This window comes from Bos indicus, chromosome 5 (genome assembly GCF_029378745.1).
Source record: "Bos indicus isolate NIAB-ARS_2022 breed Sahiwal x Tharparkar chromosome 5, NIAB-ARS_B.indTharparkar_mat_pri_1.0, whole genome shotgun sequence".
Classification (NCBI taxonomy): Eukaryota; Metazoa; Chordata; class Mammalia; order Artiodactyla; family Bovidae; genus Bos; species Bos indicus.
In genome coordinates this window covers 96,953,638-96,979,636 of record NC_091764.1, presented here as the reverse complement: position 1 = coordinate 96,979,636, position 25,999 = coordinate 96,953,638, and the positions used below count along the sequence as shown (strand labels likewise).

General features: G+C 48.2%; 1 protein-coding gene and 1 non-coding gene across 2 annotated transcripts; one reads left to right on the top strand and one right to left on the bottom strand.

Moving 5' to 3' along the window:
- Positions 1-6,103: 6,103 nt before the first annotated feature.
- Positions 6,104-25,999, top strand: GPRC5A (G protein-coupled receptor class C group 5 member A). The gene is made up of 4 exons (XM_019961530.2): positions 6,104-6,329; positions 19,918-20,846; positions 24,701-24,759; positions 25,060-25,999. The coding sequence occupies exons 2-4, from the start codon at positions 19,925-19,927 to the stop codon at positions 25,150-25,152; spliced, it is 1,074 nt and encodes a 357-aa protein (XP_019817089.2). The 5' UTR covers positions 6,104-6,329; positions 19,918-19,924; the 3' UTR covers positions 25,153-25,999.
- On the bottom strand, positions 16,013-16,084 carry TRNAD-GUC (transfer RNA aspartic acid (anticodon GUC)). Its single transcript has one exon. It is a non-coding gene; the product is annotated as a tRNA-Asp (tRNA).

Genomic DNA, 25,999 nt, shown 5'->3' with positions numbered 1-25,999 from the left:
GGAAATTCATTCTAATGTGAGTCCCTCTGGTCACTGACTCCCTGCCCTGGGTTGAGCACAGCCAGAGAGAGAGACAGAGACAGAGAAAGGAGAGAGGGAGATCAGGGCAGATCCACTGGGCAGGCGTGAGGGAGCTGGAAGAGGAGACTGGCAGCTGTATTAGGTTTCTCGCCGCTGAACCAGTTTGGGCACTTAAGAGGGTTCTCCATTCCAGCTTTGGGGTCACTGGTGACACCTGTCTCATGTGGCAACTTCAGCTCATAACTTACCTTGGAATTAAGACCCTGAATATGAGCCCAATATTAAATCCAGTTCCAGAGAAGGTGGGCAAGTATGAGCTATAACCCCTGCATTTTTAATGGTTTGATCACAAGAGGCAAGGCTGGAGGTTGGCCAGCCCACTGACCACAAGCTCGGGTTCCCCAACAGGCTGCCTCCCGGGACCTTGAGTGTCGTGTCTCCTGAGTCACACGTGTTTACCCTCTGCACTCGCCACTTCTCCGCTTTGACCTCCTGGAGGTGGAAGGATGGAACCAAGGCCAGGTCAAGACAAAAGCCTGGGTCTCCTGCTGCGCCAGGTCGGCTCCTCTCAGCGTTTCACAGAACCTGCTGGATGATACACAGTCACCTTCATTCCAGAGTGTTTTCATTTCCCAGGGCTGCGTAACAAAGGATGCCAGACCAGAGCAACAGAAGTTTGTTCGGGAGGCTGGAAGTCTGAAGCCCAGGTGTGGGTGGGGCTGGTTCCTCCTGGAGCACTGAAGGAGAATCTTCTGGAGGCTCTCGTCCATCCTTGATGCTCCTTGGCAGGTGGCAGAGTAACTCCAGCCTCTGCCTTACCATGGCTCCTCCCTGTCTCTGCCTCGTCTGTACCTGTGTATCTCTCCATGTCCTCTTCCTTTTTTTTTTTTTTTTTTGCTCCAGGGCACAAGTGGGATCTTTGCTCCCTGGGCATGTGGGCTAAGTCTCTTCAGTCGTGTCCGACTCTTTGCGACCCCATGGACCACAGCCCGCCAGGCTTCTCTGTCCATGGGGATTCTCCAGGCAAGAATACTGGAGTGGGTTGCCATGCCCTCCTCCAGGGGATCTTCCCAACCCAGGAATCAAACTCATGTCTCTTATGTCTCCTGCATTGGCATGCCAATTCTTTACCACTAGAACCACCTGGGGAGCCCCCTTAGTTCCCCGATCAGCGATCAAACCTATGTCCCCTGCAGTGGAAGCATGGATTCTCAACCTCTGGGCCACCAGGAAAGTCCCCTTGTCCTCTTCTTATAAGGACCCTGGTCACTGCATTGAGGACCCCAGCGGAGGCTGCCCGTCCCTGCCCCCATCAGGTGAGCCGCCTGCTTCCTGCTGCAGCGCCTGTCTGCTTCTGGGATGAGTCTGGCCCTCCACTCGCCCTCTGGCCACTGTCTGCTTGTCTGGCTTCATCGCCTGCTGCCTACACTTGGTGCCCATGCTGCGTTGCTGGGCAGGGCTGTCACAACCTTTGTGCCTTTGCAGATTCTGTCCCTTTGGCCTGAAATATCCTCCCCCGCACTCATCCTCCTCCCTCTCCACCTGAAAAGCTTACTCATCCTTTAAGCCTTTCCCCTCCCCTACCTCCTGGGAGGGCTACTCTGCACGCTGTGGCCTTTTGTGCCCAGCCGTGGCCCTGTGTGTTTCTTCAGTATAGCATGTAACACAATGCACGCTTTGTGTTCCAAAACTGTATTTTTTTTCTCAATTTATTTATTTTTAATTGAAGGATAATTACAATATTGTGTTGGTTTCTGCCACACATCAACACATGACCCCTATGGGGTCAGCCATAGGTATACCTATGTATGTCCCCTTCCTCTTGAGCCTCCCTCCCCATCCCACCCCTCTAGGTTGTCACAAAGCCTTGGTTTGAGTTCCCTGAGTCATACAGCAAATTCCCACTGGGCTATCTATTTTACATATGTTAGTATATAAGTTTCTACGCTACTCTCTACAATGCATACTTTTGTTTCGTTATATCCATCTCACCTGCAGGTGGAGCTCGCTCAAGGCAGTTTTCTTATGAATCCCCAGCATGTTATACAGATCATCCAGGGTGGCTAAATGGCTAAAAAAAAAAAAAAAAGTGTAGATTCCTTCCAGGGGTAGAGACTGAGTAGCATCTTTCTCAAACTTTTATTACATTCCCTGCGATGCTTGTGTAGTTGGCTCTCAGATGCTCCTTGTATGGTTTAGCAATTGGATGGAAAAGCCATGGTTAGCAGGAAGCTGGCAGGAGCTGAGGTTCAGTGATCTGTGCTGTTCCATGAGTGTAATTGACCCGAGGACACAGAATTCCCCTGGGTTCCCCCGACCCCACCCTGCCCCAACTCAGATACTTCTCCTCCTCCTCCTTCTTCTTCTTTTGACCTTGCTGAGTGGCATGGGGGGATCTTAGTTCCCTGACCAGGATCAGGCCTATGCCCCCTGCAGTGGAAGTGAGGAGTCCTAACCGCTGGGCCTCCAAGGAATTCCTCACATGCTTCTTAAATGGGATTTAATGGAGGTCAGGGGCGGTGGGGTGGGGGGTTGGCAGGTGGCACCTTCCATCTTGCTGGTGAGGAAGGGTGGGCAGAGAAAAGGGCAGCCCCTGGGCTGAGGTTCTACAGCCCTGAATGCTGAGGGGGCCTTGGTGAGAGGGTCCGAGCACCAGGACACTAGGGAGAGCTGCTTATGTGACCAGTTCTGTCCTGCAGTCAAGGGTGGGGTCCTGGCGGGGATGGTTGGCTGTGGGGGGGTGGTGGTGAGGGAGGGGTCAGCAGGGACTGTGTCCTTGGGCAAACCCAGGCCAGTTCTCATGGAAAGTGATCCCTGCCGGCCTTGGGGCTGAATGCAGGTCCTCTCCAACCTTGGGAACAAGCGCCCTTATTGTGAGTCTCTCTCTCCTCTCATTTCCAGTCACATGGGCTTCCCTTCTTGTCCCTCAACAATGCCACTGGTCACTCGAAGCTGGATAACACTCAGAGGAGCAGAACTCCATTTAGACTCCCTTTAGGCTTTTTCTGTCACTGATTTCTAGGGGCCTCAACCTTGCTCTCCTGACCATCAGCAAGTAAATTATTTCAGCTACTAGGTCCCTCCTTATCTTCTTTGGGGGCACTGCAAAATTAATCAGCTAGTGACCTCTCCTCAGGCTCCCCCACCTCCCACAGAACTGGACCCGCAAGGATTCTGGGGCAGGGCAAGGTGCCCAGGGCTCAGCATTTAAGGATGCGCCCACTCTCAGGGCTGAGTTAGTGCCACCTTAAATTTTGTGCCCTGAGTGCCTCACCGCAGTCCTGGATGGACGCTGGGCTGGCTATTGATAAGAGCTTTCCAGGTGGCACAGTGGTAGAGAATCTGCCTGCCAATGCAGGAGACTCAAGAGATGCATGTGGGTTTGATCCCTGGGTTGGGAAGATCCCCTGGAGGAGGAAATGGCGACCCACCCCAGTATTCTTGCCTGAAGAATCCCATGGACAGAAGAGCCTGGCGGTCTACAGTCCATGGGGCTGCAAAGAGACAAGACTGAGTGACTGGGTACACATGAGAAGAGAAAAGGAGGCTAGAAGAGAGAGTGTTGTGATTTCCCTGGTGGTCCAGAGGCTAAGACCAGCACTCCCAATGCAGGGGGGCCAGGCTTTGATTTCTGGTCAGGGGACAAGATCCCACATGCCGCAACTAAGATCCAGTGCAGCCAAATAAATAAATAAATATGAAAAAAACAAGGTACTGTGCATGTTAGTCGCTCAGTCACGTCCGACTCTTTGTGACCCAATGGGCTATAGCCCGACAGGCTCCTCTGTCCATGAGATTTTTCAGGCAAGAATACTGGAGTGGGCTGCCATTTCCTTCTCTAGAGGATCTTCCCAACCCAGGGATTGAACTCAGGTCTCCTGCATTGCAGACAGACTCTTTACTGTCTGAGTCACTAGGGAAGATTCCAGAGAAATAAACACAAGACACTACTAGAAAAAAAAAAAAAAGGAGAGCACTTAGAGGACTAGGTGGGAAATCTGCTGTAAACAGAAATGTGGAGACTAATGGGCACCAGTGACCAAAGGCAGCGCTTCCAAACAGGCATGTCCACAAGGCTCCCCTGGATGCAGCCCCGGCTGCCAGCCAGCCAGCCAGCCAGGAGCAACAGGAAAAAGAAAATGCACTCATGCTTTTCTCATAAGTTTTCCCAGAATTTCTTGTGGGAGTTGGGGATCGCAGGATGTTGGGGGTAGGGAATCCCCAAAGTTATGACCCACCTCTGCTTTTACCCCCTCTGTCAACTTGATATCTTTTTCTTGGTGTCATGAACCTCATCCTAACCTTGGTGATCCAGACCCCTAAAATGCTGGTGCCCGAAGAGCCCTTAGAGACCACCAGCCCAGGGCTTTTGAGTACTGGAACTGGGTCTGGTTCAATTTGGCCAGGACTGAAAGTATAATACATTGCACTTTTGAGAACATAGTTTGAAACAAGGCTGTAAAGCAGCTCATTAATATATTTTTTAAAAATGTCGATTACATGTTGAAATGACAATGTCTGGGATCTCCTGGGTTAAATGAAATACATCATGAAAATTAATTCCCCTCTTTTTATTTCTTTTAATGTGGCTGGCTGCTAGAAAGTTTAAATTATACCTGTGGCTGACCTTTGTGGCCTGAATGACATACACATGTGACAAGCATGAACCACTTCAACTTCTTCCTTTAACAGATGAGAAAACTGAGGTCCAGAGAGAAGACCTGGTTTAGCAGAGAGCACATGCTAAAAAGCGCTGTCGCTTCCGGTCCCTGACAATCACACACACACACACACACACACACACACACACGCACGCACGCACGCACGCACGCACGTGTGCAGGGCTAGGAGCCCGGGAGAGGAGCCCGTGGACTTAGACCCTTGAGCTGCAGACCTCAAGGGAAGTCTTCCAAGATGCTGTACGTTGGCTGTGGTTTCTTGAGAGAGAAATAAAAACTTACAAAGCTGGAGTCACTGTCTCCAAAATACCAGCTTTAAAAAGTCTCTGGAGGGACTTCCCTGGGGGTTCAGTGGTTGAGACTTTGCCTTCCAGTGCAGCAGATGTGGGTTCAATTCCTGGCCCAGGAGCTAAGATCCCACATGCCTCCTGGCTGGAGAAAGAAAATAGCAAAGCAGAAGCAATGTTGTAACAAATTCAATAAAAACTTAAAACAAAACAAAACTCTGGAAAGTTGGGGTGTGAGGAGATGTGAGGAAAAAGTTGGGGAGTCCTAGACCTTCCCTGTTCAGTTCACTTACATGCATAGTACCCCAGGTGTGCTGACCAGGTGTGCTAACTAACCAGCACCTTAAATGCACCCAGCCCTCCCTCTTGCATGGCAGTGGGGTAGAGCCTTGCTGGAGGCTGGCACCCAGGAGGCAGCCACTCAGGGATTGTTTGACAAGTCAATAAAAGCAGGTTTCAGTGGTGGAGGAGTGGGCAGCGGAGGGAGAGGGAACCAGACAGAAAGGCAAATTCTTTTATATCATAATTTTATCTGGCATCCATTCTCTTCCACCTGAGTTGTCAAGGCTCTAAGCGGGGGTTAGTGAGGAAATGAAGACGTAAGGACCTGTCCTCTCCCTCTGTCCGTCATCGGGCAGCACTGGTGGGTCTGGGGACAGTTCTGACCGGGGGAGTTGCCATGCGGGGCTGGATATTTTTCTTGGCCTCCATCCGCCTTGACTGCCACTGCGGAGCACCCAGGCGCTGGCCAGTTCTTCCTTTCCCCGGCCTGGCTTCCCAGGGTACCCAGGAATCACATGGGATGTTGCGAACTGTCCAGCCCGTGTCCTGGGCAGACTGGAGTGCCCAGTGGGAGGGCGGGGGTGGCTCTCTCCTGGAGGTGACAGCTGGCCAAACGGATAGGAAGCATCTGCTCTCTGGCCCCTTCCTTTACCCTATGCCCTGGGACGTCCCGACCAGGTGATGCACCGCACGCGGAGCGGAGTGGGTGCTCTGGCTCTCCCCTCCCACCACCACCACCACCGCCGCCACCACCCATTCCAAGGGTGACTGTGGCGCTGACGTCAGGCGGCTTTTGGCTCATGCTCTGGCCCGGGGACTTTATTTTCATAACAGCGCGCAGTGCCGTGGAACTGGAATAGGCGTGTCCTCTCCCCCTGACCCTCTCCCGCCCCTTGTCCCTCTGCTCACTCCCTCCTCCCTCTGCCGCCTTTATAACTGCTCGGAGCCGCGAGGGCGCGATCCCTGCCCACGGGCTCTCCCAGAACCTATAGGGGCTACAGTTCTCCCTCCGCGCGCGCGAAGCAGCGCCAAGTTCACGCGCCGAAGCCGAGGCATCGGGGTAAGTGAGGCGCACTGAGGCAGAGCGCGCTGGGTTCGGTGATTGAAATCCTCGGGGGTGGGGTTTGCGGAGTAGTGGGGAGGCAGGGGTTAGAAAGCTGAGGATGCAAGAGGAGAGAAACCCCGATAATGAACTGCAGCTGGGTCGGAGGGGGAAAAAAAATCCCAGGAAAGGAATTCCTGTAGTTTAATTCAACTCAGATTCCCGCCCCCCCTTGAAGTTCCCAGACTAAGAGGCAGAGAGCAAAAAGATAATCAGGATAAATAGTTTCTGCTCAGATACACTGAACAAACTGAGTAGGTGGAATCCTGGCCCGGCAGGTGACAAGTTCTGGGCTCAGTCTAGGGAAAGAGAAAAGAGGGAGGAAGATCTTAGAGGAATGGCAGGGAACTGGCTGGGTGGGCAGGAAGGAGATGGTGACCCCTGCTAGTTTACCCAGATACTGAGAAATGTCCATTTATTTTGTCCTTTCACAAGTGTGCCCTTCTGAATTTTGCGAAGTAGATTCTAGAAGCCACCTCTTCTCGTGACATGAGCGTGGCCATCAACTCTGCAGCATTCTCCCATCTGCTGTCCCTTGAGTTACTCTGGACTCCTGGGTTGAACGTCCATTTGAGTATCCAGTAACAGCCCACCTTCAGGCACCAACCAGATGGGACTCAGCAATGACCCCCCAGCTGTCAGATATGGTCCCTTAAACCTCCCCGGGTGGAAGGAAGTTTTGGAAAGCCAGCTCAGGTTCAAGGAATTTGTAGGACTTTCCATTCCTGAGTTGTTTCCAGGCTGATGTTTGAACACGCCACACCTGCTGAAGGGTTTGATTGAATCAGCCAGGGCTGTGGACTCATTCCTGAAGGGAATACTTGAGTTACTTGTGGCCCCTGGGAGGGGCGAGGATGGGGGGTCACAGCTCTGTCCTCTGGTCTGTGTGCTGGTACTGGGAAGGTCAACAGCGGTGTCATCTGGGAGACAGGCTCCTCGAGGTGTGGAGAGGTAGATTGGTACTTCAAGGGCACATAGGAATGAGTGGAACTCAGAACGAGCTAACATTCTGGGAAGTGCCCCTTAGCCTTGAGCTAGGAAGCCCGACTTCTCATCCCAGCTCTGCCGGCTTGTAGCTGTGAAAAGGCTGAGCTGCACCTCCTAAGGGTTTCCTCCTAAGGGGTCTTAGGGTCCTCAGCTCCCTCCCAGGGCCAGGGCCAAGAGCCCCTCTCTATCTATATACGTCTCTTTGAGCATCCTCTTTGGAGTATCCTTTTTTGTATTCTACTCCTTAGTGAGAATTGAAGGTAACAGGGCATGAAGAAGAATTTTGACTATGGTTTTATTCTCATTCTCATTCTGGGGGTTTGTCTTCAGGTTCATTGTTTTTTTAAAAATCTACAGATTGAGCTGAGGAAATGGGCAGGAAATGACGTGTTGGTATAATAGGGCCCTTAAAAACAAAGAATGGAAGAATTATTTTGCTTGAGGAGTCTTCGAATTTTCTGAGTAGCTTGGTGTGTTAGTTCCTGCTTATATTCCTATGTTGATTGCCTTGTCAAAATATATGGTCTGTGCATTTCTTATTTTAGACTTTATTGTTATTATTATTTTTGTGGTCTAAAATATGCTGTTTTGTAAATGTTTCATGACCACTTCAATAGAAGAAATCATATAGAGAAGTTGGTAAATCAGATTCCTGGCCAAAAACATCCCACAGCCTGTTTTTGTAAATAAAGTTTTATTGGAACTCAGCCATGCTCATTTTGTCTATGTATCACCTATGGCTGCTTTTCGGCTACAAACAAAAGGACTGCAAAGCCTAAACTACTTACTGTTTGGCCCTTTACAGAAAAATATTTGCTGATCACAGATATAGAGGATCTGAATTATATTATTAATCATAGAGATCTAATGAAATATAAAGATAGAGCATGTTTTGATTAAAGTATCCATAGAATACTTAAAAAATTTACCTTATTGCTATTAATTTTTTCTATTTCATTTGCTGAGGAGTGATAAAGAAGTGTTAAAGTCTCCTGTAACTGTAATCAATTTCTTTTGATTTCTTTTTGTATTCCTGGCAGCGTTTGTGTTATATATTTTGGTGGTATATTATTCACTGCATACAAATTTATGATGGTTATATCTTCAATGTGGAACATTCTTAATTATTATAAAAAAGTTTTTAGGTCAGCATAATAGCTTTTTGTCTTAACTAAACTTTGTGTGATAATAATAACTCAATTCTCATTTTTCTTACCTTGAACAAGCTATTAACTTTGTACCTGATACATAATACTTGCTAAATAAACCTATCTGTTGTTGTTGCTTTTTTTGCACTTATTTTTCCTTTCCTTTCCACTTTTCTGAATCTTGTTGTTTTACATGGGTTTCTTATAGGTATAATATGGTTTGATTTAGTCTTTTCAAAATAAAAAACTTTGCATTTACATTTATTGTAATAATAGTTGCTTGCTATTGTCATCTAATTTTGGCCACATAGTCTGCTCTCTCCATCTTCTCCCACATTAGATAATCTATACTGTATTTTTAGATACACTGAGTGTATGGTAGTACCATTCTCAGGGTTTAGAAATACAGGTTTGTAAGGAGAGATAAGTTTCAGACCATAAATATATCACCTTTATATGTGGAAATGAAACAGTTGAAATAAGGTGTCTTTGAGGTGGTATACCAGAAGAGGACTTCATCTTATCCACCTATTTTCTCGATGCTTTTCACATCCTTAAATTCTGGGCATAAGACATTTAGTAGTTTCACTCAAAATCTTAAATCAAAAAAAGTGATTGCCTATATTTTATTTTACATTTCAGTAATTTCTCTAAAGTTCACATGCATTGTTTAGAATAGAAGAATATGATAATACCTCCAAAAAGTGAAGAAATTGGGATGAACACTGTTCTTATTTTGGGTTGGCCAAAAAAGTTCATTCAGGCTTTTCTGTAAGATCTTATGAAAAACCCAAATGAACTTTCTGGCCAACTCAGTGCTTGTTTGACTCTGCCTATGTGGGAATGATGATTTATTTTCTCCTAGTTACTACTCAGAAACTCAACTCAGTGATGTTACTCAGATGTTGTTCACACGCTGTTGCGACGATGCATCACGTTTATGTCATCAGAATCCAGATGGCTTACCGGGAAGAGGGGATCCTCGACATTTTGTTGTAGATACTTTCCATTTACAGCTAATCCTGCACCTGGTACAGAGAAACTTCCCTGGGACTCCACCCTCATCTTAGAACTCAGCCTGGACTAAAACCCACAGATTAGCACCACATATGCAGCTCCCCACATCTTTCCTTTCCATTACTCACACTTACTAATGAATAACTTGCTTTGAGTTTTATTCACACTCTGCAAATCATTTGCTCAACAACCACTGTGCAGAGTACATAGTGAGGGGAATGCCAACGAATAGAAGATTTGCTCTATTTCCTTAAAAGTTTGCTATCTGATAGGTGAGTTAGCACTGATATTAATGTATACTGTATCAGGGGGCCCCAACCTCTGGCATCTAATGCCTGATCATCTGAGGTAGAACTGATGTAATAGTAATAGAAATAAAGTGTATAATAAATGTAATGAACTTGAATCATCCTGAAACCACCCCCCAACAGCACATTGGTCCATGGAAAAATTGTCTTCCGAGAAACCAGTCCCTGATGCCAAAAAGATTGGAGACCGCTGTAATATATGACATATTTATGGAAAGACTTGAGTGCTGAAAAATAGTTAATAACTACAATGAGATCACAGATTTAGAATGAGATGGGACTGATAACTAAAAAACCCTCAAGGTAGAGGTAAGTTTGGAGGCAAATTTCTAAGAAACATGGTACATGAATTGTGATTAGGGGGAGAAGGGTCCCTCTGGCAAGGAGAATAATGCATGTGGTGAGGCAAAGAGCCACTTTGTTAGAGAAGGTCTTAGATGAGCCCCAGTTCCCTTCCAGAGAGAAAATGCTCTTGGAAGTTTTTCATAGATGTGGAGACGGGAGTTAGGAAGGCTGGAAAAAGTAGGTGGGAGGACTAGTTGGAGAAAAGCCTCGAAGCTCAAATTGAGGCTGAATCTGTTTTAATGGACAAAAAGGAAATGATATGCTTTTTTTTTTTTTTTAAGGTGTTTTTGATGTGGACCATTTTTGAAGTCTTTATTGACTTTATTAAAATATTGCTTCGGTTTTATGTTTCAGTTTTTTGGCCGAGAGGCATGTGGGATCTTAGCTTCCCGACCAGGAGTTGAACCTGCACCCCCTGCACTGGGAGGGGGAATCCTAACCACTGTATCACTAGGGAAGCCCCCTGGCAGATCCTTTTTTGTTTTGAAACTCCTAAATCCAAAAGTCCATTTTCAGGTCTTCTCTTCTTTGCTGTCCATGGAGCATCTTACTCCATCAACCACTCTGGGAAGCTGCTCTTTGGCTCCTGGGAGACCAGCTGGGCTTATTTCTTGTACTAACGCTGGCAATCTCTTTTGAACAACCTCTGCTGATTCCTGCTTGGTTGAGACGGTGTTCCAGGGTTTTGTCCTCGGCCCTCTCGCTGCCATACATGCTCTCTGTATGATCTGGTATCCACAGCCTTCCAGTGCCTGCTGTGACCCCTCCGTGACCCTTCACTTGTGCTCACAGCCCAAACATCTCCTGAGCCTCAGACTCACATGTCTGAGCACAGGGAGGTCAGCAGAACCCGGTGTCGTGGAGCCTGGCTTTTATTTATTTTTTTGGTTGCACTGTATGACTTGTGGGATCTGAATTCCCTAACCAGGGATTGAACCCGGGCCATGGCAGTGAAAACCCAGAATACTAACCACTAGGCCACCAGGGAACTTCTAGGAGCCTGGTTTCTAAAAGTCAGTGATCTTGGGCAAGTTATTTAATGCCTCTGTACCTCTGTTTTCTGCATGTAGAAAGGGGGCATAATCTGGCATGAACACACCCACACTACTATATATGAGTCAGAAGATAACCAACAAAGACCTACTGTAGAGCACAGGGGAACTCTCCTCAGTATTCTGTGTAAACCCATATGAGAAAAGAGTCTAAAAAAGAATGAATATATGTATAACTGAGTCACTTTGCTGTACTGAAGCTAATGCAACACTGTACATCTAGTAGACTCCAATAAAATGAAAAGTGGGGCCGTAGTAACAGGGCTGTTGTGAGGATTAAATGATGCCTCCCTGACCAGGGATTGAGGAATGGAATCCGTGCCTTCTGCAGCGGGAGCTGAGTCTTAACCACTGGACCTCCAGGGAAATCCCTCCAATTCATCTTAGATTCAACAGATCTAAACTGGGCATCTCTTCCCACAAGCCTGTATTTCGAAGCTCCATTGATTCTGCCTTCCTAAGAATCTCCTACCATTCCTTGCCCATCTCTCAGGCCTCATCTCCCTGGTTTCCTCTCTAAAGCCTTTTTTTTAAAAAACAAACCCCATTAGGGAGAGTGGGGTTTCACTCTTTTCCGTGTGCCCTCAAGATTCCCCAAACACTCTACAACCCTTATTTGTGTGTCAGTGTGACTCTGTTGGTCGTCCTGGGGCAGCGGCCACACTCTGGGTCTGAGGGTCCGAGTGATTTGTATACTTAACACGGCGCCTGACACAAAGTACACCCTTAAGTGTTGATTGACAGGAAGATTGACCAATTACAGAGTTGCTTACTTTGGAGCCTTCTCAGATGTTGTTTAAATAGAGAGAGGCTTAAACAGACTTGTGGTTGCCAAAAGGGAAGTGGGGCTGGGGTAGGGATGAATTGGGAGTTTGGGGTTAGCAGATGCAAATTATTATATAGAGAGTGGATAAACAAGATGGTCCTATTGTGTAGCATAGGGTACTGTATTTAATGTCCTGTAATAAACCATAATGGAAAAGAATATGAAAAAGAATATAAATATGCATAACTGAATCAGTTTGCTGTACCCCTGAAACTAACACAACGTTAACTACACGTCAATGGAAAAAATAAAAAAGAAAATAAATAGAGGCTGGAGTCAGGGAGAAAAGCTTCAGGGAGCATAATAGTGATTTAGGGATGAAACAAAAGATTAAATTCTAATTAAGACTATTCATAAAGGGATAATCTTCCTTTGTTACACTGAATATGTAAATTCATCTCTCTAAGAATCAGTCTTATCACCTACAAAATGGGCTGTAGGAATATTAAATGATAAAATAGATGTAAAACCATGTTAATGAGTGAATACACATGGAAACGTATAAACTCTCAGCATCGAGTCTGGCTCTTAAGGGGTCTCCACATGTGACAGTAGTTGTCATTTGTATTATTCATATTTATATTGTGACTATTGTTATTACTACTGATGGACTGTGGCAATTCCAGAATAGAGAGAAAATTAAAATGCTAGAAAATTGCCAATTTGCCAGGCTGGGATGTTGTGAAGACTTGACTTGACTTAACAAACATTTGAGTTATTTTTTATCATTCCCCAGGCAGTTATCCTAAGAGGTCATTATTATCCTCTTCTTTTTATTGAAAAAAAATTTTTTTTTGCTGTTTTTACTGGAGTATAGTTGATTTACAATGTTGTGTTCATTTCAGGGGTACAGAAAATGGAATCTGTTATATATATGCGTGCTAAGTTACTTCAGTTTTTACCCCATGGGCTGTAGCCCGCCAGGCTCCTCTGTCCATGGGATTCTCCAGGCAAGAATACTGGAATGGGCTGCCATTTCCTCCTCCAGGGGATCTTCCTGACCCAGGGACCGTATATATATACATAGGGGCCTCCCAGGTGGTCCTGACCCAGGGAATGAACCTGCATCTCTTAAGTTTCCTGCTTTGGCAGGTGAGTTCTTTACCACTAGCAACACCCGGGAAGCCCCTGTATGTGCTGTGCCAAGTCGCTTCAGTCGTGTCCGACTCTTTGTGACCCTGTGGACTGTAGCCTGCCAGGCTCCTCTGTCCATGGAATTCTCCAGGCAAGAATACTGGAGTGGGTTGCCATTTCCTCCTCCAAGGGATCTTCCTAACGCAGGGATCAAACCCGAGTCTCCCGCGTTGCAGGCGGAGTCTTCACCACCTGATGTCTTCTTCTTTTTAGATGATAGAATGAGATAAATCTTATATAAGGAGGAATGTAAGATCAGCTCTGGGCAAAATTCAGGGCCATGGGTAATTCCTGCTCAGATAATCTGGGGAGGGTCGCATACAGCCAGCTAGGCAACCTACTAAGTCTGGATGTAAGTAACTCCAGACACCCTCCCCACCTCTCTGGGAAGAGAGGAGTCTCAGAGGTTGGAAAGGAGCACCTGAGAGACCCTTCACATGCTGGCATTTGACCTTGCATCCCCGTCAACGCCTGTGTCGGTCAGGGCCACTCTAGGGTCAGTCCTGCTCCAGTGACTCTGCAGCTCTGTCTGGCAGGCAAGTGTTCCCCTGGTGTCCTGAGCCGGTACTCAGACCCTTCAACCTCACCTCCAGCCCTGGTCTGGAGTTTCGTTAGTAGTTTGGGGCAGAGATTCTTTTAATGACAGGAGATGGGGCAGGAAGCAGGATGAGGGGATGGGAGAAAGAGACTTGGGAATTGTCTACAAAGCTGGACATGGGCTCAGAATGCCTAGTTCAGCACCCAGCTGCCTTTCATAGAGGAGAGAACGGAGGCTCCAGGAGATGGTGTCCACAGAGAGAGGCAGCTGAAACCCCTCTGTCCTAAAGATCGGAGTCAGAGGCCTTGGAATAGAGCTCAGTGACTCCCTCCCTCCCTGCTTCCCTCTCGTCTCCCCCCCGCAACCCCCGCTTTGGTTCTTTTTCTTTTCCCTTTCTCTTTCCTCCATCTTTCGTTTTTTTAACCTTTCGGTCATGCACTGACTCATCTGAAAAGGGTTTAAGCCAGCACCAAGGGCTGTCGGGGTCTTGGCTGTGGGTGTTGGTGGATTACTAGATGGGCGTGGTTGGCTCAGCTGCTGTAATAAGTGAAGGGGGTCTCACCCTTATGACTCAAGGTCCTTGCTCGTGTCTGGGGCTATGCTGAAACCTCACCATCTCCCTCCATAGTGCAGGGTTTAGTCATCAGAGAATTGGGTGGGAGCGAATGACTGGATTCCAGTAAAACCTCTGCTTAGATCTGCTTACTCAGGATCCAAGCTACCCGGAGGCCCCTGGAATCACTTAGTAGCCCAGCTGTGGCCAGACTCCTACCTCAGACCCACCTAAGGAGGATGGGTGAAAGGGAGTTAGAGCTGGGGATGAACGCAATGGAGGCTTATGAGGAATCCCACCCCACCCCACTGTCTCAAGAGTAGCCCTGCTCCCCATCAGATTCTACTTCTATCCACACACTCACTCATCCATCCTGGTTAGGTGCTTGCCCTTCCCTGGTGGCTCTGCTGGTAAAGAATCCACCTACAATGCTGGAGACCCTGGTTCTATTCCTGGGTTGGGAAGATGCGCTGGAGAAGGAAACGGCTACCCACTCCAGTATTCTTGGGCTTCCCTTGTGGCTCAGCTGGTAAAGATCCACCTGCAATGTGGTTTGAGCCTTGGGTTGGGAAGATCCCCTGGAGAAGGGAAAGGGTACCCACTGCAATATTCTGGCCTGGAGAATTCCATGGACCATATAGTCCCTTGGGTTAAAAAGAGTCAAACACGACTGAGCAACTTTCACCTTCACTGAGTCAGGCGCGAGGCTAGTGGTCAGGGAGAGAATTTTAACAGCTCAATCCCTGCTTTAAGGACGCTTTGAATTTAGAAGATAAAGACTCACCAAGAGGCACTACAGGATTTTGTGATAAATGCAGGCGATGTGGAGGCTCTCTGGGAATTCAGGGGATGTATCTCTCATCAGGGGGCTTCCGCGGTGGCTCAGCTGTAAAGAATCTGCCTGCTAATGCAGGAGACACAATCCCTGGGTCAGCAAGATCCCCAGGAGTAGGAAATGGCAACCCACTCCACTATTCTTGCCTGGAGAATTCCGTGGACAGAGGAGCCTGGCAGGCTACAGTCTATGGGGTTGCAGAGAGTCGGACATGACTTAGTGAGTAAACAACAACAGCAATCTCTCATCAGACTAGGGCATCCAGGGAAACATCCTGGAAGAGGGGACCTCTAAGGTGAGGGATGTCAGGGAGAACGTCCCATGCAGATGGGGCGGCAGATTTGAATCGAGATAGTGGGGCTTGTTGGGAGGACAATGAGAAGCACACATATGGGGATGATGAGGAAGGCATGGTCAGCCATGAGGCTGAAGAGGTAGGCAGGGGCTGAAGATATACAGGCAATGGCTCGTCCCCCAGCCACAAAGAGAGTGACCCTGAGAGCCTAAGCCTGGGACTTCCCTGGTGGGCCAGTGACTAAGACTCCATGCTCGAAAAGCAGGGGGCCCGGGTTCAACCCGGGTCAGCGAACTAGATCCCACATACCACACCTAAAAGATTCTGTGTGCCCCAACTAAGACCTGGCACAGCCAAATAAATAAATAAAAATAAAAGTGATTGCAAGACTTAGACAAGTGAGTTGTATACAACCATGCTTGATCCATTGTGAGAATGAGTTAGGAGACCTTCCCTCCTCTTCAGAGCAGGTCCAAGAGTAAATTGTCTCTTTTTGTCCTCCTTTGGCCTTTGTAGAACACCTACTTTCTTGGTCGGACTCTAGGTCTCTCTGCCCACCCTTCCTTTTTTTTTGACTGTGCTGCAAAGCTTGCAAGACTTCAGTTCCCTGACCAGGGATTGAACCTGGGCCACAGCAGTGACAGCATGGAGTCCTAACCACTGGACCACCAGGGAAGTCCCATAGGTCTCTCTGCCCTTGACTCTGGGTACGAATGATGACTGCATGACCTCTAGTCTCATTTTTCTTTCTGCTCCAGCCCTCAGGTTCTTCTCCGAGGCTGTTGCTTTAGCTCCTGGAGGTTTCTATTCTCAAATGGTGGTACTGCTCTTTTCTTCCTCAAACCCTGCTTTCTAAAGGACGTCAGCTCCTCAGAACCCTGTCCCTTTCCCCAGCCCCGATCCTGGCGGCTCATCTGGGCCATTCCCTGCATGACCCAGTGCCTTCTCAGTGCAAATCTGCTGTGAGTGAGTTTGTTCAGTTTTATTTCCCTCTGAGAAAATGTAAACTGCTAGGGACATTTCAGACCCGTTGCGCAATCGCTGTCATGTTGGGGAAAGGGTGGCGGAGGAGTGAGAGGTGAAATAGGAAGGATAGTTTCAAAAAATTAGTCACTCAGATAAAAAAAATTACCAAGAAGTTTTCATTTGAAAAGGTTTTCAAATATTCTTAATTTGAGAGAATTGAGAACCATGAACCTTAATTGGATATCCATTTGATATGAAAGAGTCATTGTTAATTTCTAAAGTTCGATTAACTTAAAAAGGAGTTTTGTCCTTTACAAATGTATGCTGAAGCAGCTATGTAGAGAATGATGCTTGAGATCTGGCTAAAAAACCTAGTGGGGCCTTCCCTGATGGTACAGTGGTTAAGACTCCTTGCTCCCAATGCAGGGGGCATGAGTTTGATCCTTGGTTGGGGAGTTAAGATCTCAGATGATGAGAGGTATAGCCAAAAAAAAAAAATCGTTAATTGCTGAGACCTATTCAAGGGCAAGTCTTATGGCCAGGCATAGATCGCAAAATGGTTTAGGTTAAAAATGTTTTCTCTATGTTACGAAAGTCATACCTGGTTCTCTTTCCTCGGGGACCCCCACCTTGCGTGCTCACAGTGTTGGATCCTGGTCTGTGGGTGCCAGGAGGCCCCAGTACACAAACCCTCCCTGTGCAGCTGCACAGAAGTGAGGGGGGCGGGGGGCAGGTGTCTCTGCTTGACCACCCCTCTGTGCAGCACCACAATGTTCCCTTAGTGGAAAACCTCATCAGTCTCTCAAGATTGAGGGTTCAGAGTAAACTGGTTCAGAGTCCTTTACAATTATCAGATAATTATGACAACAATGACTTGTCAGCCAACAGGACTGCCCTGAGGGGTGGGGAAGGAGCAGTGCCAGGGAGGGGCACAGAGGGTGAGAGAAATACCTTTCCAGCTGGCAACCGCCCTTATGATTAATCTGAGAGGAGTGAGGCGAGGAGGTGCTAAGGGAGGAGAAAGTGGAGCCTGGTCCCTTCCCCTGTGGATGCTGCCCTTGAACTAGACCAGGCCCTTCCTCTTCTGCATCCTCAGCATGGACAGGGGGGCCTGTCCCTCTCCCTGTCCTGTACCACCCATATCAGACTTTGGGGGGCCTTGTATTTCAGGGGTTGCCTGTATCTGAAGCTCATCTGCCTTTCTTTGTCCTTTTGCATCTCATTCTGTACTGCCTTGCGGAGGTAGAACATAACCCATTCTTTGCTCTGTGCCCTGCATGCGGTTGGGATGACCAGGGTGTTATATCCCTGGGTTGGAATCCAGGTGACAGACCCCTGGCCAGGGGAGTCCATGGGAAGGCTATGCAGCAGTGGCAGGTTAGATCTGTTTTTTCTACTATAGAAGAAACATGTCTGATGTGTGTTTCCCCTTTACCAGTTGATCATCTGGAAGAATGATGGACACACGGTGGTGCTGGTTGAATGAATGGCCGGGTTACAAAGTGAAGCTTAGAGGGACTTCCCTGGGGCTCAGTGGTTAAGACTCTGTGCTTCTAATGCAGGGGACATGGGGTCCACCCCTAATCAGGGAACTAAGATCTCACATAGCACCCCTGCAACATAGCAAAAAGACAAAAAATAAAATAAAATAAACAGCATACAACAAAACAAAAACTTTCTATTGTGTCATAGGAACGTAAAAACAGTTAAATAATTCAGAAAAAAAAATTATAGATCTGTTGAGAAGCTATTAGGCTCCTCTGTCCATGGGGTTTTCCAGGCAAGAATACTGAAGTGAGTTGCCATTCCCTTTTCCAGGGGAATTCTCCTGACCCAGGGATTGAACCTGGGTCTCCTGCATTGCAGGCAGGGTATTGTTTTTTTTTTTTTTTTTTTTTTTTTAACCATCTGAGCCACCAAGGAAGCCCAAAAAGGAGCATTAGCTATTGGTAACATTTTCTGTTGGATCACCTCCTGTTTTCCAGGATGTTATTCCAGGATGTGTCATCCAGGATGTCCCTCCTTACGAGTAGCTTATTAAGAGTTCACTATGGGGACCTTCCTGGTGGTCCAGTGGTTAGAACCCCACACTTTCACTGCTGAGGGCATGGGTTCAATCCCTGGTTGGGGAACTAAGATCCCGCATGGCCATGCAGCATGGCCAAGCCTATGACAGGGAAGACTGGTTCCATTTCTTTTGGGATCAGCAGTGCCATCCTTACAAATGTTAATTAGGGAGGGAAAATGATGTGTGGCAGCAGAGCTCAAGATGAGGGCTCAGTGGCTAAGAGGGGAAGGCTGACACTCTGCAGAGAAATCTATGGTTCAGATAACTCAGATAATACCTATGATTCTCTTGTCTGAGAGAGATTCGGAGGCTTACAGATAACATCTGTGGCTGGGCCTGAGGTAGAAAAAAACTGGAGACTGTTAATATGATTCAAAGGCTTGTGGGATTTTAGTTCTCTGACCAGGGATCGAACTCGGGCCCTGCCAGTGAGAGTGCGGAGTCCTAACCACTGAACCGACAAGGAATTCACAAAGTATTAACTTTATGGTTAGATAATTCCATGTTCACCAGTTCCTAAGAAAGCACTAGTCAAAAATATCAGGAACCCCGGCAAGTTCTTTGTGACGTTATTTCTTGATATGTGGCTCAAATACTCCATTCAAAGTTTTGGGTTTCCTGGCTTCAGGGAAAATATGAATATAGTTAAATTGCGGGGAGGGAGGTACAAGGAGTCCCTTCCCTTCATCAGCCTTTAGAATTTGCCATGAGAGGTGGAGAACAGCTAGTAGCTTGATCTAACGTTGTAAATTCAGGGGTAAAACCCTGACTGCCTGTGCTAAGTAGCTTCAGTCATGTCCAACTCTTTGCCACTCGATGGACTGTAGCCCACCGGGTTCCTCTGTCCATGAGATTCTCCAGGCAAGAATACTGGAGTGGGTTGCCATGTCCTTGAGCTTCCCTAATAGCTCAGCTGGTAAAGAATCCACCTGCATTGTGGGACACCTGGGTTCGATCCCTGGATTGGCAAAGGGAAAGGCTACCTCCTCCAGTATTCTGGCCTGGAGAATTCCATGGACTGTATAGTCCATGGGGTCGCAAAGAGTTGGACACAACTGAGCAACTTTCACTTCACCTGCCACTTCCTTCTCCAAAAAACCCTGACTAGAGAAGGCAATGGCACCCCACTCCAGCACTCTTGCCTGGAAAATCCCATGGATGGAGGAGCCTGGTGGGCTACAGTCCATGGGGTCGCTGAAGGTCGGACACGACTGAGCGACTTCACTTTCACTTTTCAGTTTCATGCATTGGAGAAGGAAATGGCAACCCACTCCAGTGTTCTTGCCTGGAGAATCCCAGGGACGGGGGAGCCTGGTGGGCTACCGTTTATGGGGTCGCACAGAGTCGGACACGACTGAAGTGACTTGGCAGCAGCAGCAGCAGATATACAAGATTGTTTCTGAATTGTTTCTGGTCCTCTGTGCCTGAGTTTATGGGAGAGATTCACCCCCAGCCCAACTTTGCTTTCTTGCAGGACCAGAATGTCCACAGTAGCCCCTGCTGGTTGCCGCTCAGACCTGGACTCCAGGTACTACAGACTCTGTGATAAGAAGGCAGCCTGGGGCATCGTCTTAGAGGCATTGGCCGGCGTGGGGGCTGTAGCCTCGGTGGCCTTCATGATCGCCCTGCTGGTCCTCATTTGCAAGGTGCAGGACTCCAATAAGCGAAAACTGCTCCCCACGCAGTTCCTCTTCCTCCTGGGTGTGCTGGGGATCTTCAGCCTCACCTTCGCCTTCATCATCACACTCGACGGCGGCACGGGGCCCACGCGGTTCTTCCTCTTCGGCGTCCTCTTCGCCCTCTGCTTCTCCTGCCTGCTGGTTCACGCCTTCAACCTGACGAAGCTGGTGCGAGGGAGGCAGCCACTGTCCATGCTGGTGATGCTGGGCCTGGCCCTGGGCTTCAGTCTGGTGCAGGACATCATTGCCATCGAGTACGTGGTCCTCACCATGAACAGGACCAACGTCAACATCTTCTCTGAGCTTTCTCCCCCACGGCGCAACGAGGACTTCGTCATGCTGCTCATCTACGTCCTCTTCCTCATGGCGCTGACCTTCCTCACGGCCTCTTTCAGCTTCCAGGGATCCTTTACTGCCTGGAAGAGACACGGGGCCCATATCTACCTCACCACGATCCTCTCCATTGCCATTTGGGTGGCGTGGATCACCCTGCTCTTGGTCCCTACCCTCAGCCCCCAGTGGGACGACACCATCCTCAGTTCAGCCTTGGTGGCCAATGGCTGGGTTTTCCTGTTGGCTTACATTGCACCCGAGTTTCAGCTGCTCACGAGGCAACAGAACCCCATGGATTACCCTGTGGAGGACGCTTTCTGTCAGCCTCAGTTCATGAAGCAGAGCTATGGCGTGGTGAACAGAGCTTACTCTCAAGAGGGGATCATTCAAGGTACAGAACCTGGTTGGGTGCAGAATCCTTTGTGGGAAAAATGGGTAAAATAAAATAAAATCATAAGATATTATTACTGTAGGGAACATGCAGGACATGCTCCTGATAAAACACAAGTTCTCCAAAACTCAGGTCTTGCTTAAAATCATCCAGCTGGTTAGAGACAAATAGAACTAGCAGCTGGCCTCAGGAGTCATTAGTATTTTTTTCTGGTTTTGATGTAGGTCATTTTTAAGTTTCCCTGGTGGCTCAGTGGTAAAGAATCCAGGAAATGTGGGTTCAATCCCTAGGTCAGGAAGATCCCCTGGAGAAGGAAATGGCAACCCACTCCAGTATTCTTGCCTGGGAAATCCCATGGACAGAGGAGCCTGGCGGGCTACAGTCCCTGGGGTCACAAAGGTTCAGGCACGACTGAGCACACAGGCACAGACCATTTTTACAATCTTTACTGAATTTATTACAATATTGCTTCTGCTTTATGCTTTGGCTTTTTGCCTGCGAGGCATGTGGGATCTTAGCTCACCAACCAGGGATTGAACCCGTGTACCCCCTGCATTAGAAGGTGAAGTCTTAACTACTGGACCACCAAGAAGTCCCTATCTAGTACTTTCTATCCAATACCATGTAGGTTTCTCTGAATCAAAACAAGATGGAGCAAAGGAATGGACAAGAAATGTTTAGAGAAATTCCCAGAGACAAGTGGGTGAGATGATAGTGTCCTTTATAAAAGACAACTGGGCAACTTTTGTAGAAATGTGGAGACTTTGTGGGTTTTAAAAAATATATATTTATTTAATTTTTGGCTGTGCTGGGTCTTCATTGCTGCAAGGGCATTTTCTCTAGTTTTGGCCAGTGGTGGCTACTCTCCAGTTGAGTGCAAGGCCTTGTCATTGCAGGGGCTTCTTTTGTGGCAGAGAACAGGCTCTAGGGCACTTGGGCTTCAGAAGTTGCAACACGGGGACTCAGCAGTCGTGGCTTCCAGGCTCCCATGCGCGTTGACTCAATAGTTGTGGCACACGGGCTTAGTTGCTCCCAGGCATATGGGATCTTCCCAGATCAGGGGTGGAACCCACATCTCCTGCATTGGCAGGCAGATTCTTTACCACTGAGCCACCAGGGAAGCCCATGCTTTTGTAGATTTGAGTGCACCAAGCCCAGCCATGCAGTGACCACAGAGCACAAAGCGGGGAGAAAACTCTTTTATCATAAACCAGCAGGAATCTCCATAAAGCTACTGAGGATTTTGATGTAGCCTGAAGAGCTACATTTTCTTGTCCATCTCTGGCCTGCAGGAGGGAATTTTGCTCTCGTCTGGAATGGTGAGCAGCCAGACTACACTAATAGCCAGGAATGCCTTCACTCATACGCCTCTGTGGAGAAGGCAATGGCACCCACTCCAGTACTCTTGCCTGGAGAATCCCATGGACGGAGGGGTCTGGTGGGCTGCAGTCCATGGGGTCGCTAGGAGTCGGATACGACCGAGCGACTTCACTTTCACTTTTCAGTTTCATGCATTGGAGAAGGAAATGGCAACCCACTCCAGTGTTCTTGCCTGGAGAATCCCAGGGAAGGGGGAGCCTGGTGGGCTGCCATCTATGGGGTCACACAGAGTCGGACACGACTGAAGTGACGCAGCAGCATATGCCTCTGTGCATTGGTCTCTTGAGTTTATATCAGTCTCTGGGCCTAATCAGGGAAGGGGTGGGGGTTGGGAATAGAGGGAGGGTCCTCCAAGGCCAGGTTCGTAGCCCCAGCTAATGAATTTCTCTGCCCTTGGAGCCTATGGTACACAACCTGCTGGTATTATCTCTGTAGTCCTGGTCCCTCTCCTGTGCCCCGGGAAGTCTGAAGGGAGGGGGAGAGCCAGGGGGCAGGGCAGAGGGGATATTTTCCCACCCATCTCCTCCTGTCCATTCCCGATGCTTCAGTCTATCACCTTATGCCTGAATCCATGTTATGGGTCCTTAACTGGCCTTCCTTCCTTTAATCCTTTCCCTTCACTCCATGGACCACTGTCAGCTCCCTCTCCCTAAAATACTCTTCTGCCCACCCCCTTTCCGGCCTCTATGCCTCACTGGCTCCCCGGTATCCACTGCTTTTACCAAATCCTTGTTGGGCTTCCCAGGAGGCTCAGTGGTAAAGGATCTGCCTGGCAATGCAGGAGACATAAGAGATGCGGGTTCGAGGAGCCTGGCGGGCTACAGTCCCCAGGGTCACAAAGAGTCGGACATGACTGAGCGACTGAGCACACACTGCTGGTGAGGCTGTTCACAGCCAGAACCCCGCAATCCCCAGATCTGTGCTCTCAGCTCAAACAAACCAAGTGCCCTGCACTTTCCTGTCTGCCTGTCTGGGCTCGAAGATTATCTGTCCCTCCTTATTCTCTTTACTCAAAGAGAACATGTCCCTTCTTATTCTCTCCCTTTTCCAGCGTCCCTACTCCCCAGTCCTGCTCTGTCTTTTCTCCACCCATCTAGCTCTAGACCTTTGAGATGCTGTTATCAGAGTCTGTCTCATCTTGGAGTTATTTGCTGTCAGATATTAGCTGTTATTAGCTGTTATTAGCTGTCAGATATTCCGGACTCTCCAGTGTCAGCCTTAGGGCAGGAATCATTCTGATTAATCCTATTTTCCAGAATATCTCACATACTTAGGTATTTGTTGAGTAAATTGAAGAGGTAAATTTGGTGGGAAATAAATGGATTGCTTTAAATTGCATTGTATTTATGTATTTCTCTGCCCTGTGAAGAGTTGGACATGACTGAGCATGCACTCAAGCATGCATGGACAGGATCTTAGTTCCCCAACCATGGGTCGAACATGGGCCACGGCAGTGAAAGTGTGGAGCCCTAACCACTGCACTGGAAGGGAATTCTGTAAATAGTTTCTGTGATGAGTGTGTGTGTTTACTGGTCTGTTCCTGAGTTTAAATCCCTCTGATTTAGGACTTCCCTGGTCCTCCAGTGGTTGACCTTCACTGTAGGCAGCACAGGTTCAATCCCTGGTTAGATCCTCTATGCCCCTTGTCCATGAAAAAAAAAATCCCTCTGATTTCTCCCAAATAGTAGAAAATGATTGCTCATAGACTCTATCCCTTCACAAAGAAAATCATGGAATTTCCACCCTTCCTTGTTGGGCAGATAAAGAAGTGGGTAAATCCTCAGTAAGATTCCCTCTAGACACACCTCTGGTCAGATCTGTGTCTGAAAACACTAGCTTCAAATGTGCTTTTGAAGTGGCCTAGGACAAAGAGCCTCTGGAGTGTTTTTTTTTTTTTTAATTTATTTATTTTTAAATTGAAGGATAATTGCTTTACAGAATTTTGTTGTTTTTGGTCAAACATCAACATGAATCGGCCATGGGTGTGCATATGTTCCCCTGGAGGGTGTTTCGGAAGGCATTTCCCTCGTGATTGTACGTGGCTAGTTGTTCATTTATTCAACCAATTTTGGGCTGACTCTGTGCCTGGTCCTAGGGTTGAGGACAGTTTCCTCTGGCACAAAATTGACCACTGAGGACTTCCTTGGTGGTGTGATGGTTAAGACTCTGCACCCCCAATGCAGGGGGCCCAGGTTCAATCCCTCATCAGGGAACTAAGATCCCAGGTACTGCAACTAAGACCTGGTGGAGCCAAATGAATAAATCAATATTAAAAGAATTAAAAAGAGAGTAAGAGAGCTCTTTAAAAATAGACGAACAACAAAACAAAGCAAAACCCCTGATCGTCTCCCAGGGAGACAGAGAATTAAATGGATATGCATCATGGTTTATACATGACTCGCCTGGGGTGAGCACAGATTGGGGCACGAAGGAGGGGACCCTGACGTTTACCCACTCCTCTCCATCTGTTTCAGGTACTGAAGAGACGGGGAGCACGCTCTATGCGCCATACTCCACACATTTCCAGCTACAGGTAAAGCAGCCCTTTCCCCTTTCTCGTTGGCAGTGTTAGCACCCCAGGAGCATCTGTCTTTAGGGAATAGATGATATTGCCACTCTGATGGCCTCTGGATGTCACCTAGAAAGGATGACGGGTCTACTTTTCCTGTAATCTGCCTCATGAGGTTAGGACAGGAGACCCGAGCACAGAGCAGGAGGGGGCTGAGAAGAAAGGGGAGGAGTGTTAGAATCCTGCCCGGGTTGGAGCAAGAGGTGCTGTGGAAATGGCCGGGAAGTGCAGTGAGTTGAACAAGATGAAATGCTTCCTTTTCAGAATCGGGATTCCGCAAAGGATTTCTCCATTCCTCGGGTCCAGACTCGGGTTAGCCCTTACAGTGACTACGAAGGAAGGAAAGATGTCAGTTAACATGACCCAATGGGTGAGATGAAGGAAGCACGTCAGCAGAACCAGCAGGGAGTCCACGAGATGAAGGCTGAGTCCTGAGTCTTCCCAGGAGCATCAGAGGAAGACCTCTCCTCCCACATCCTCTGTCCTGGGATTGATGGGGCTGCAGGGACCACAGTTCTCAGCAGCACTGTGGTGGTTCCTTGGTCCCATCCCAAGGCTACTTCTCTTGAGTGGGAGTCTCGGGCAACTCAGGGCAACTCTTACCATCCCTGCCATTTTACACGTGACTGAGGCTCTGGTCATCTGACCCACACGCTGACCTGTTCAACCTCCAAAGCCAGTTCTTCTGACTCTGGGCTGGCTTTGTGCCAATCGCTTGGCTCAGAGCAGAATTGCACATCTGAGCAAAAACAGCAAAGGACCATCTCTCAGCCCACCCTACCCACATCTACACTGGAAGCCAACTTACCGGTACCTCCTTTCTTGCCCGGCTGGGACAGGCTTAAAAGTCACCTGAAATTTTCGCACCTCTGTGATGCCGCCTAACCAGGGTCCCCAGCGCCAGCTCTCCCAGACGTGCTGTTGGTTCTCAGACTTACCTCCCTGCTGTGCCTCACCAGGGGCCATCCCTCCAGACTGTGCCGGGGTGTACAAGCCCGAATTCTCTTTGCCAGGAGACCGTGTGCTGTTTTGCTCTGAGTTCCCATCCCCTTGCTCCCCAGCCTCTGTAAATAGACGTACCCTGTGTTCACCCGCTGCATTCTGGAAGTGGGTATTGTCCACACACGGGCAGGGGGTTGTTTCTTGTAAAATAAGTTATTCGCCATTCTTCCCTCCAGATGCAATAAAAGTGTGGCCACAGCCA